The sequence below is a fragment of the Mercenaria mercenaria genome, chromosome 2 (assembly GCF_021730395.1).
Source record: "Mercenaria mercenaria strain notata chromosome 2, MADL_Memer_1, whole genome shotgun sequence".
In the NCBI taxonomy this organism is placed as follows: domain Eukaryota; kingdom Metazoa; phylum Mollusca; class Bivalvia; order Venerida; family Veneridae; genus Mercenaria; species Mercenaria mercenaria.
The window spans coordinates 88,000,935-88,013,082 of record NC_069362.1 but is presented as its reverse complement, the minus strand read 5'-3'; the positions used below and the strand labels follow the sequence as shown (position 1 = coordinate 88,013,082).

At 34.1% G+C, this 12,148-nt stretch overlaps 3 protein-coding genes across 3 annotated transcripts in view; 1 reads left to right on the top strand and 2 right to left on the bottom strand.

Moving 5' to 3' along the window:
* LOC123564525 (uncharacterized) overlaps positions 1 to 12,148 on the bottom strand; it is a 79,958-nt gene that overhangs the window by 54,239 nt on the left and 13,571 nt on the right. The gene's annotated exons all lie outside the window — the stretch shown is intronic.
* Positions 1,878 to 2,876, top strand: LOC123566281 (ATP-dependent DNA helicase RecQ-like). The gene is made up of 2 exons (XM_045360230.2): positions 1,878 to 2,347; positions 2,810 to 2,876. The coding sequence occupies exons 1-2, from the start codon at positions 1,878 to 1,880 to the stop codon at positions 2,874 to 2,876; spliced, it is 537 nt and encodes a 178-aa protein (XP_045216165.2).
* Positions 3,910 to 8,906, bottom strand: LOC123560778 (uncharacterized). Its single transcript, XM_053537153.1, has 5 exons — positions 7,997 to 8,906; positions 6,453 to 7,469; positions 6,144 to 6,228; positions 5,679 to 5,854; positions 3,910 to 5,335 (listed from the first exon to the last, which is right to left on the bottom strand). Exons 1-5 carry the CDS (start codon positions 8,405 to 8,407, stop codon positions 4,208 to 4,210), a joined length of 2,817 nt encoding a protein of 938 aa, XP_053393128.1. The 5' UTR covers positions 8,408 to 8,906; the 3' UTR covers positions 3,910 to 4,207.

The window sequence follows — 12,148 nt, the reverse complement described above, 5'->3', positions numbered from 1 at the left end:
ACAGACTGGATCAATGTCAGTCTGTTAATAGATTTAGTCATGAAACATGACAGTAGAAAAAATGATTGTGTCTGCAAGAATGTGATTACTATTGATGAACCAATTTACTCTCAAGATTATACAATGTACTGTAACAGGCCCGGTACAAACATTTATCTTTTAGACTTCAACTGTGTAAATGACCTGCACGGATGACATACTTATTTTATATTACACCGGTTAATGTTCTATTATTTGACTTCTAGTAAATGTCGTCTGCTGATACGAGCCATTTGATTGGAAAGCGCACCGCTAATTACCAATCATTATCACTTGTATGTCATCTTGTGCATGGTTGGTCAATTGCACTTACGAAAACTTACGAAGTTTTGTTTTGTAATGTGTTGCTTAGATACTATTGCTGTGACCAATGAAACAATTGTTAGATCTTTTTGCGCGGTAAAATGTGCATAAAATGTGTAAACGATGATTGTTTAAGAGGGTTCTTTCTCTCGCTGCACAAGCGTCGAGTTCCCTCACTTGCTAACATGTAGGATTTATACATTGTTAATATGTACATTGTAAATTAGTTGGGATAAGACACAGGTTGAATATTAAATGTGATATCTACTTTTTGAACTGTTGATTCACTTCAAGGTCTGAACTTTATTCCCGAGTCGGATTCGAACCCCGTACTCGTATTTCTTTCACCAACTGATCTTGTCCCCTAAACCCCGGCTTAGGATGGCGGTGCCTGTTACATTACATTATCTTGTTCTTCATGTGACTTCTAGAGCAAAGTGTTACATTTTTATGTTTCATGGGATTACACTCATATTTGAGAACATTCTTGTCATTATTTTTATACCATTTTTTTGCAGCAACCGCAAAAACACAGACATTGCTAGCATGACTTTCTAAAACAGGAAAACTTTTATCTGCAAGTGATTTAATTTCTGTTCTCTGTCTGTGAGAGTAAGTTAATGGTCCCAGTTGACAGACTGTGCCTTGTCTATAGACATGTTATTGTTCCCCTGCGTCGTGTCTTCCTACAGTCACAATTGTCTATTACCCTCATATAGAATCTATCGCACTGATGTCAGTACTGTACCACCAGCAGCAACATCGTCTTTTATTGATTCTAATAGGGACGAGACACTTTCATTCTATAGAAATGTTATCTCAATCTTTGATTCTCAATTAACTGAAGAAATTGCCATCTGCTGTCCTAGATAGTTGTTTTTAGATTATCCCTCAGGATATATGGTTCAAATGAGCTGCGCCATGAGAAAACCAACATAATGCGTTTGCGACCAGCATGGATCCAGACCAGCCTGCACATCTGCGCAGTCTGGTCGGGATCCATGCTGTTCGCTAATGGTTTCTCTAATTGCAATAGGCTTTGAAAGTGAACAGCATGGATCCTGACCAGACTGCGTGGATGCACAAGCTGGTCTGGATCCATGATGGTCGCAAACGCACTATGTTGGTTTTCTCATGGCGCGGCTCAAATGAACTGTAGTAATGAAACTAGACTGGTCCCAGTCCTTACATTTGCCAGTCATAGTCTCTTCTCATATTTTATGTCAGATTACTTCCCTTCATAGTTATAACATGGTTACCTTTTCTTGCTGCCGAATGTAAGGACTGGTATAAAGCGAAAATTTACTCCTCAGAATTCTGCGGTGTTATCAATCAAGTGTCAAAAGATAGTGGTCAAGTGATAAGTGGCCCGTGCTGCTGTTTATACTGGTTTGCATAACAGAGATGATAACATCTGGATCCCCTCTTTAGAACTACAAGGTATTTTATGAGAATTTACAGTGTAGTAGATATGGAATTACTGACCATTGCATTATGATTTTATGTGATAAATAGATACTGTATTTACCAAAATTATGGATAGATTTGATAGTGCAGTTGCATTTGCTTTACAAAAAAATGGATATAGTGAATTAAGAGAAAATCAAAGGGCAGTAATTGAACAGTATGTGAATGGAAATGATGCATTATTATGTTCTCCCACAGGAAGTGGAAAAAGCTTAATATTTGAGATGGCTCCATTCATGTTTCAATACATGGAGAACAAAGATAAAGAATGCACATGTTTAGTTGTTTCACCATTAACTGCCCTTATGAATGCACAGGTGGAAAAGTTGACAAAGAAAAACATCAAAGCAATCTATTTCAAAGATAATGAACAAAAAGGAAGGCATGTTTATTATGACATTGAGAATGGACAATATGAGCTCATATTTGCAAGTCCTGAGACAATATTGCTACACAGTCGTGCACTGGTCACATCACTTTCTAAAAAGAGGTTTTTGAAAGTCATATTTATTGATGAAGCCCACTGCATCAAGAAGTTGTAAGTACAGTGTAAAATATTGTATTTTAATTTATAATTAATTTACAATGTTGTAAAAATACTTCATCTTTAATTAAATTAATGAATGATATAAAATTATTGAAATTCATGTTAATATAAGCGAATCACTAGAAAAAATATGCCTGTCGGGAAATTTTATAGTACTAGTAAGTCTTAGGGGTTGTTTTAATTAAGCAAAATAGAAGTTTTAGCAATTTTTGGCTGTGAAGTGTAACCTATGTAATATGGCGAAGTTCTACTGGATAATGACTATTCAGTATTATTTATAATCAGATGTAAAGACCATAGATAAGAATTTCTCTTTCAATCAGCTTATTTTATTGACTGCATGCATAAAAGATGATCACTGACAAATGTTCATGTTTGGTTTGTTTAACAAATATTGTTGGATATATAGTATAAAGTCTTATTAATTGATAATGAATTTCATTTCATTTTTAGTGGTAAAGGCGACAAACAAGAAAACAGAATGCTTACAGGCCATTTTATGGCTGTTTGGATGAATTGAGGTCATTGGCCGGGCCAACTGTTCCTGTTGTTGCACTAACTGCCACAGCTTCTAAGACAGTGAAGGATATTATTCTTAAAGATCTCTGCATGAGCGACAAGACATTTCAGTTGACAGTGACCCCAAATAAGCCAAATATTAAATATTGGGTATTTGAAACTACCAGAACACGGAGTGACATAAATAAAGACTTTGATTGGTTGGTTCATATACTTAGATTTGAGGGACCTAAAACTCCACGAATGATAATATTTTTTAGGAAGATTGAGCATATCTCCGATGTTTTCGAACATTTAGCAACCTCACTTGGAAGAGACGGGTATGTAAATTACGATGAAACCAAGAGCAATGATGATCGAAATCGACTTTTTGACATGTACCATTTAAAAAACTGATGAGGAGGTGAAAGAGTCCATTGCTGAATCTTATCAGAACCCAGACGGACATATCAGAATTGTGTTATGTAGTACATCATTTAGTATGGGCTTAGATGTGAAAGGGGTCAGTACAGTCATCCATTATGGGGCCTGCAATGATTTAGATGACTATTTGCAAGAGTCTGGCAGAGCGGGCAGACAAGAAAATGAGCAATGTCATGCCATCATTATGAACTATAAAAGGTGTCTTTCAAGTAAAAACATCAGTCAGGACATGAAAGAATATGTGAAAGCGAAAGTATGCAGAAGGAAAACATTGTTACAGCCATTTGAAGACAAATATCAGACAACACAGATAATTAAACATGACTGCTGTGACATATGCGCCTTGCAATGCATCTGTATGTGCTCATGTGATAATGCAGACATTTGTAGCTGTGAACTTAAATGCCCAATGAATAGTTCTAATGTTTACGATAAAATGATGTACTTTCTAGACAATGATATTGAAACTGAAAATCTACAATGTTTAAGTGAAGGATATAGTAGTGACAGTGACATTGAAGAACATCGCTTACGAAAACCGCAATTGCTCGAATATTCATCTGATGAAGGTTAATGGTAATAATGAGCTAATAAGGACATAACAACTGAAACATATCTTTTTAATGACAGTTAGCAAACTGAACTTGAAAGAATAATGAAACAACAAAATAAATTCATGCAATAACAAAAATGTTCAATGAAATGAAATGTATTTCAAGAACTTAATACATCCACAGGTTTAATTAAATAATTGTTAATTTTCATTTTTGCCTTCCCCAATATCCCACAACAATTGCATTATCAGCGGTATTTACAAGTTGCATCTGCCTATTGAAAACTTATCTCTGGAAAGTGATTTTATCAGCTTAAAGAAGCTTTATCTCTTTAATTCTGATTTATGTCTAAATCTCAATATTGATAGAAATGTTTTTTAGCTATTTTTCTCATACTTCTAGAAAGCCAGTCTCTAAAGTCATGCATTTCTAATGCCAACTGATCAGAGCTGAAGTTCTGAAATGCACTGTGCTTCCTTCCAGAAATTTTACTGAATAAGTTTCTATCAGAAAACTGGACAACTAAAGACAATATATCATCTTCCACATCCCCTGGTGTATGTTTTCCTGATGGTCTAACTACACCTGAAATTTTGTCAAAGTTCTTCAATACTTCATCTGTTTTTAATGCACTCCTACTTACTCGAGAAACAACCTTTTCTGTAAAAGTTCCACGATAACTATGGGCTTCATCTTTAAACACCTTATTGCAATGCTCAATGTCTAGATCATTTGGCAAATTTGTGTCAATTTCACCAGCGTTATTGACTGTCCTGTTCCATACCAGGCGTTGTGCATGCCTTTCACTCAGCAAGACCTTAGTTTGCAACAAAGTTTCCAACATGCCATATGCATATTTAGTGCAATTGAAAGCCTTGTAGAACAAATAGAAAATTTTGTCCAGTCTTATTATGCGCTCACCGTCACCCATCCTTATTGCATTATCATGATTTAGTTTTAAAAGGCCTAAGGTCATGCTTACTTTTGTGTAATTAAATACACAATCATCGTCTGCTCCTACTTTTGGTTTTGTCACTGTGGTATCCTCACGATCACGACTATGCACTTCCAGTTCATGCTTTCTGAGCGACTCTATTTGCAGATATTTTTTACCACAGTCGGGGCACTTTATATTGTTACTTTGATACCCAGTCGGTGGTATTTTTGGAAAATCCAAATTTGTAAATGTTTCCACTACAACTTTTGCATTACTTAGAATGAAATTTTTCATTTCTTCTTCATTACCAATCCTGCCAAGATACTCATTTTTCTTTGGGTGTGACTCAAGGTTATCCATCTCGAAATGATGGAGTGCAGCACATATTATATATGCTTTTGTATATTTATCAATCAATTCTGAACTGCCATAGTAGTTTGCTGCAGGATCCTTTGACACGTTTTTAGCATTGATCGAATTTCTTGCAGCATAGAGTGTACCAGTGTCCTTTGATGAGGCAGTGGAGTATAGTATTTTCCATATTACCTGTTAAAACAAAATACGAAATCTCTTACATGCGTTTTTTAAAAATAAATTAACAGTGTTATTTATCTTTCTACTCTTACTGAAATAAATGAAGGCTTGTTGTGTTACAAATTAAAATTCAGTAGACTTAACAGAATTTAGATTGATAAAAATTACTGATAATATTGAATTCAGCCTTAACATTTCCATGAATTCGGCCATAACTTCACCATGAATTCGGCCATAACATTACCATGAATTTTACCGTAACATTACAATGAATTCCGCGATAATATTATTATGAGCATTGAGAAAATAAAATGTTCATGTATTAGATAAATACAGAAAACTACATGTACGTTACCTGTAAGAACTCAGCCTGGTTATGGAACTCTTCCATTTTTGGCACAAGGCCTTCCATTCTTTTCATAGGTGTACGTCCATTTCGCTTTGCTGATTGAGCCTGTTTATGACGTTCGAATGTCAGGTAATCACCTCCGCTGAGGATTTTTTCTGGTTTTTCTGTCGAGTCATCATCACCTGCTCATTAATGAAAGGAATAGTCTGTGTAACATATAAATATTACTTATGATATTGCTTAAAATACATAATTATTTCATGACTCCTTATATATATTGTGGGTCAATAGTTGTTGCTATATGACACATATTCAGGTATTTGCTTGCTGTAGTTTTTGACAGTATTTTATATGTAATCTAAGCTACAGTCAAATCATGTATTTCTTTTAAATATGTTTGTTTGTTTGTTTTGTTTGTTTAACGCCGTTTTTCAACAGTATTTCAAAAAAAAAATAAAAAATAACACATACCTGGTACAAACTGGTTCACGAAAGTACAGATGTCTGTCATATCTTCATTATATTGTTCATTCTTCATCAGAACTCCCATGTTTATCTTAAATGTGAAAAAATGCTTATTTTAATGATATATTGAATCAGCGGAATTAAATAAATACGGACATTTTCTACTAAAGTTCAAATTGAGATTTTTTTGATAGATATAGTAAATATATATGTAATAGCAGAAATATTAAGTATAGAATCAAATCACTTGGGACAGGGCCTGGGAATGCAAAATACTTCTTTCATTATTTTAATTATGCAAACGGCAATACTCACTTTTTCTGTTTTCTTGCATGTCTGCTGAATGTACGGATGATTAATGTATTTCGGCAGTACAGCTTGATATGGCTTAAAAACTGGTATACTCTGTGTCCACTGCCATGCTATAAAAAGAGACAGTTCATCTTTCAACTTCACTTTGTCACTGTCATCTGGAAGAAATCTTTCGAACTTTACATTCTCGATATCATCAATGGGTTTTGTATTATCAAGATCATTTCCAGAAATTCTGTTTTTGTAGGCACATACTTGATACATATGATGATCTTTGTTCTGGTTTGTAAGAGTCATTTGTCTAACTTTGGTTTTCATGTCGACATTATCTCCTACAAAATAATATCCACTGTGCATTGTGGATCTCAAATTTGACATTTCAGCCTTTAGGTTTTCTGCCATAAAAAGAGTGTGGACCGACTCAACTGGATCATCAAATTCTATGAACATTGAATCTTCTTCAAGGCTGGTTATTCTGTTCAGCAGTCTGGCTTCTTTCTTTCGATCAGAGTCCACTTGCTTCACCCACTTTTTTAAGTCACTTTCCCACCTTAAACCAAATTGGTCAGCCATTAGAAGTGTTGATTGGTATCCCAGACAATCATTGGTTGCATTAAGTCGTCTGAATGCCGACTTCTTAGCACCTCCTCGCAGAAGACAAAGGCTGTTCATCCTTTGCACAGCATTTAATTCTCTATTGTATAAGGACACCAGTTTGCAAGCTACACTGCCTATCCCTGGTATATTATATGTTTCTGTTTTTGTTTTGTTTAACAGAGACTGCCTTGGATTGTATGCAGATTTTTGCAATATTTGCCAAAATACTGGTGCAGTTTTGTTCATTTCCTCACTAAGTAATGACCATGAAAATGCTGATAATTCATCCTCAGTTTTTGAGCGCAGAATTGTCTTGTTTTCTTTGGAACACAAGCATTTCATTTCCTGTTGAATCGTTGTTACAACAATGTTGATAGCCTTTTGCAACTGCTTTTCGGAATCACATTGAGACAGAAGGTCTTCCTGTAAGTGATATAAATCTGGTATAATAATAATAATAATAATAATAATAATAATAATAATAATAATAATAATACAAAAATAGTAATCTGATTATGTAAGTAACTTAAATTGTCTTGTCTCTCTTTCGTAATCATTTTATGACTTTAGAAAAGTAATTTTAATGTTTTTCATTTAAAAATAAAATACTTTCTTAAATGCTTCCTGGTAAACAGTAAAACTTATCGCCCAACGTCGGAATTACAGACCGGCAAGCTATACAATAATTAAGTGTTTTACTGCATGTCATCAGAAATTAATTTTCATTTTATTTCATTTTTAATTTTTTACCCAGTTGTCCCTTTAACATGTATTGAGTAATGATTGGTAAAGGTAACCATGTTATAACTATGAGGGAAGTAATATGAGAAGAGACTATGACTAGCAAATGTAAGGACCGAGACCAGTCTACAGCAACTACTATAGAGTGAAGTAATACAACGAGTATTTTAATAAAGTAAAACATTAAATACATGTAAAAATATACTTACATTTGAGGCTTGAGAATCCTTACTATCTGTGTTTGGCTTTTTAGTGTTTGTCACCGGCTGAACATTCTCAAAGGGAAGTCTTTTTTTACTAACTCTTCCATGCGTTTTTTGAAGCTTCAAAATAGTTTGTTCATAGTTTTCCTTGTGTGTTTGTAGTTTAACTTTCAAAGTTGATATGCTTCTAAAGCAGTTTTGGCATACACTATTTACACATTGATCTTCAGAAATTGATATATCCAAAAGCCGTTCAATCAATGAACATGCCTCTGATTTTCTACTACTCTTAAACAATTTCACACGATACTTATCATTTACTTCCTTCTTGCCACATATTAAACAAATTAATTTTTTAGTAGTCGGTGTAAATTGAATTGACACATAAGTTTTAGATGGTGTAGTTCCAGAAGCCATAATGCAAAAAATGCAACATTATAAACATAAAAAGATTATACTCCAATTATAAACATCAAAATATTATACTCCAATTATAAACATCCAATTATAAACATCAAAATATTATACTCCAATTATAAACATCCAACATTATACTCCAATCAAGAATCTAAGAAAATCTAAGAAAAAAATCTTTCTTTTATCATGAATGAATGAAACATTTCAAACATCTGCTATGTATAAAGTGGGGGTTGTGGATAAGCCGTTATGTCAATAAATTACTGACCAGCAGTGCTATCAGTGAATTCCATCAATTTGGCATGGGCAGTTAAAATGTTATAAACGTCAATCAAAGCCAAGAGAGAAATTCGCTTTTTACTAGTCTGATAATACAGCCAGATATTCAAAAGGGAGCAGTCTATAAACAGGGAGCTATCTATAAATGAAAGATATCTGACAAGGAAATACATTAGTATATAAAAAAAACTTATTATCAGACTAGTAGCTAGTCTATAATGAAACTTGAATACCAGAGTGTGATGAGAGTGGGCTGGTTGTCTGTTGTCCTCAATGAGCATTGATACAAGTGATTTGCAACAGATGTCCTTGTTGCCACTGATGTAGCAGTAGACCCAGACCTGCACATATAAACTTGCAAGTAAAACTTTGCTGATTACACTTGTGCTCTTTAGTATTTGTGCCCATATGCCTCTATCCCACTGTCATTGATAATTATTGTACAATTTGAAAAAGGAGCACATGTTAAATTTTTTGTCAAGATTTTAGGAAGGTTTCATGTCCCACAAAACGTATACCATAATACTATCAAATCATTATTATTAATGGTAGACAATATTTCACAGATTTCGTACATAAACATACAATTCCCATACAAGTAGTTTTGAGATGCACAAATTGATGACAATCTCCTGCCACAATGCCAACACAAGAGCACCACCTTGCTGGTGCAGATGCTCATCTGATTTTTTTGTCTCTGTATAATAGACTTTCTGTGTCCAAAAGGGGCCATAATTCTTGCAAAAAGCAATGTAGAGTTACTGTACTTGCTGTGCACAGTCAGCTTTTAATGGTGAATAACTGCTTCAAGTTTTAAAGCAATAACGTTGAGAGTTAAGGAGAAAAGTTGAGCTAAACACAAAACTTAACCAAGAAATCTGATATTTTCTAAGTCTAAAACGGGGCCATAATTCTTGCAAAAAGCAGGATGGAGTTACGTTTCTTGCTGTACAGAGTCAGCTATTGATTTTGAACAAGTGTTGCAAGTTTTAAAGCAATAGCTTTGATAGTTTAGGAGAAAAGCTGACCTAAACATAAAACTTAACCAGACAACGCCAATGCCAATCAAGTGCTGACAATAAGTCATCATTTTTTTCCCCAAAAATCAGATGAGCTAAAAATAAGATTTTACAGTACATGAAATTGGGTGAGTTTTCTGCTTGAGAACATTGTATGCCAACATGATCAATGTCTGTAGAATTGCCTTAAGTTTTAATGGCAAAAACAGCCATAGGATTATAGTCCAGTTATTGCCTCATTGCATCATTGTAAACCATTGATTGGTTGTTCCATGGATGGTAATTTTCCTGATATATAGACTAGCTGGTGTCTAGCTCTGTACTTCATTCATATCAAAAATAAGTTGCGGCTGCAGATTCTCCTCTACCTTGAAATGAGGTGAGGTCAAGCATCCTGAACTCCTCAAAAACATTTTTTCATACATATAATAAATATATGGATATGGCCATTTTTCTTGTCTCCTTCAATGGGGATAGATGTGGGAGATCAACTTAGCGTTATACAGTTAGACCATATGTCACAAGGGTTTTTTGTCCATGTAGGTACACTGTTAAATAACTTACAGCAATGTTTAAAACTGATACCCTCGATTTCAGAAGCTTAGTAACCCACCAAGTTTTTTTGACGATTAATTTGCTCACTCATGAATAAGTTCTTTGAAAGGGCTTTCCCCTTTTAAAACTTCAGTGGTCTGTGTGCAGCACAATGGAGCTATTTTATTGAATTTATAACAGTTTTAACTAGAACAAAGCAAGAAGAGTAAACACTAAAATACAACAAATCAAGGGCCAAAACCCTGTTGAAAATCACTGAACCAGAACATGCCAATGACATGCATAACTAAGGCTTGGCATTGATAACTCCTGCAATCTACGCAATGGTGTATGAAAAGTTGCCAAAACATCATAAAATTTGATGAATAAAGAGCCTTAACTCCACTGAAAATTACTGAACCAGAATATCTACAGGATATGCACAACTAAGCTACAGGATATGCACAACTAAGCCAGGCAATGATCACTTTAATGAACTTTGATATAATTCATCCTTATGGCATTGCAGCAATTGCGCAGACCAGGCAAAATAATACAAATCAATGGCCAGAACTCCACTGAAAATCACTAAACAGGAAAAAATGTGCAAAATTAGGCTTGGCATTGATCATTCCTGATATATTTGGTGGTAATCCATGCAATAATGCAAGAGAAATGGTCAAATTATCATAAAATTCAAGGAATCATGGGCCATAACTCTTCTGAAAATCAATGGACCAGAACATGCAGACAACACGCCCCACAACCTCAGGCTTGACAATGATCATTTTTGTTAAGTTTGGTGTACATCCTTTGTGGTGTCAGAAAAGTTGACAAACTTTGCAACATACAGACAGACAAACAGACACACAACAGATGGCCGCACAAAATCAATATGTCTCCACACCAGTGATGGAAGACGTAAGATGCCAGGATGTTACGGAACAAGTCTGATGCGGAATACACAATCTTTCTCATATCTCATTAAAGGTCCAATACTAAGGAAAGTGAACATTTTAATTTCTTTTAAAAAGCACAGAAACTATTTCATTTTATTGGAAAATGAAAGTTGGTATGTAGAAATTCGAAATAAATCGCAGTATATGTACAATTATTTTTCTATGAAGTATGAAGAAAGTTAAAAAGACCTGGGGGGTCATTCTGTCGATTCATTGAAATTTCAACATAATACACATACATTCCCTTGAGTTCCAAAGACCTTCTGTAAATTTTGACCTGCCAATCTTCATTATTTAGTGTCTTGCAGAAGTCTATGCACTGGCTATGAAAAAAATTGCCAACTCACTTTCCCTTAGTAATGGACCTTTAAAGAGTTAATACCTCACTATTAATTCATTTATGTGTATTGATCCCCAACATATTCTATTGTTATAATAAATAAAAATCAGTAATCAAGTTTTACAGCCGACATTTATTCAGTTGTTTATGAGACAGTATATCACTATAACAATCCAATTATTTTGTTATTCCCAGCATAATTGTCAGTACTAGTTACAATGAATTTACTGTAGTCATAGAAACTAAAAGAAGCAAGCAACAAATTCTAACAGAAAATCCTATTATTATTTTAAATCATATTCCTAGACTTACAGAAGACTGGGCTTGCTATGAAACAGTTTAATCTCCTTCTAATACTACATACCAGTTACAACCATTTAGCACTTAGCCCTCAAATTTTTATGGGTTTTTGCTTTTATCCCTATTTATTCTATTATCATTATTTCTTTTACTGTTAACTAACATGCAGTATTTATTTCTTCCTTAATAATTATGCCATAACTTAGTAAAAAACAGAAATAGGAAAAAACAATGATATACTCAGCATTACATATCTATATATGTAGATCAATACAATTAGTTAATTGGTCAATTAATATCAAATAAAACT

Bases quoted from the DNA above. Each gene is read 5' to 3' on its own strand.
- LOC123560778 (XM_053537153.1), bottom strand. From the start codon at position 8,407: ATGGCTTCTGGAACTACACCATCTAAAACTTATGTGTCAATTCAATTT. The intron at 5,855-6,143 runs GTATGTGTTATT...ATTAATGAGCAG, and splicing joins CGTGAACCAGTTTGTACCAG to GTGATGATGACTCGACAGAA. The intron at 5,336-5,678 runs GTAACGTACATG...TTGTTTTAACAG, and splicing joins ACCAGGCTGAGTTCTTACAG to GTAATATGGAAAATACTATA.
- LOC123566281 (XM_045360230.2), top strand. From the start codon at position 1,878: ATGGATAGATTTGATAGTGCAGTTGCATTTGCTTTACAAAAAAATGGA. The intron at 2,348-2,809 runs GTAAGTACAGTG...TTTCATTTTTAG, and splicing joins GCCCACTGCATCAAGAAGTT to TGGTAAAGGCGACAAACAAG.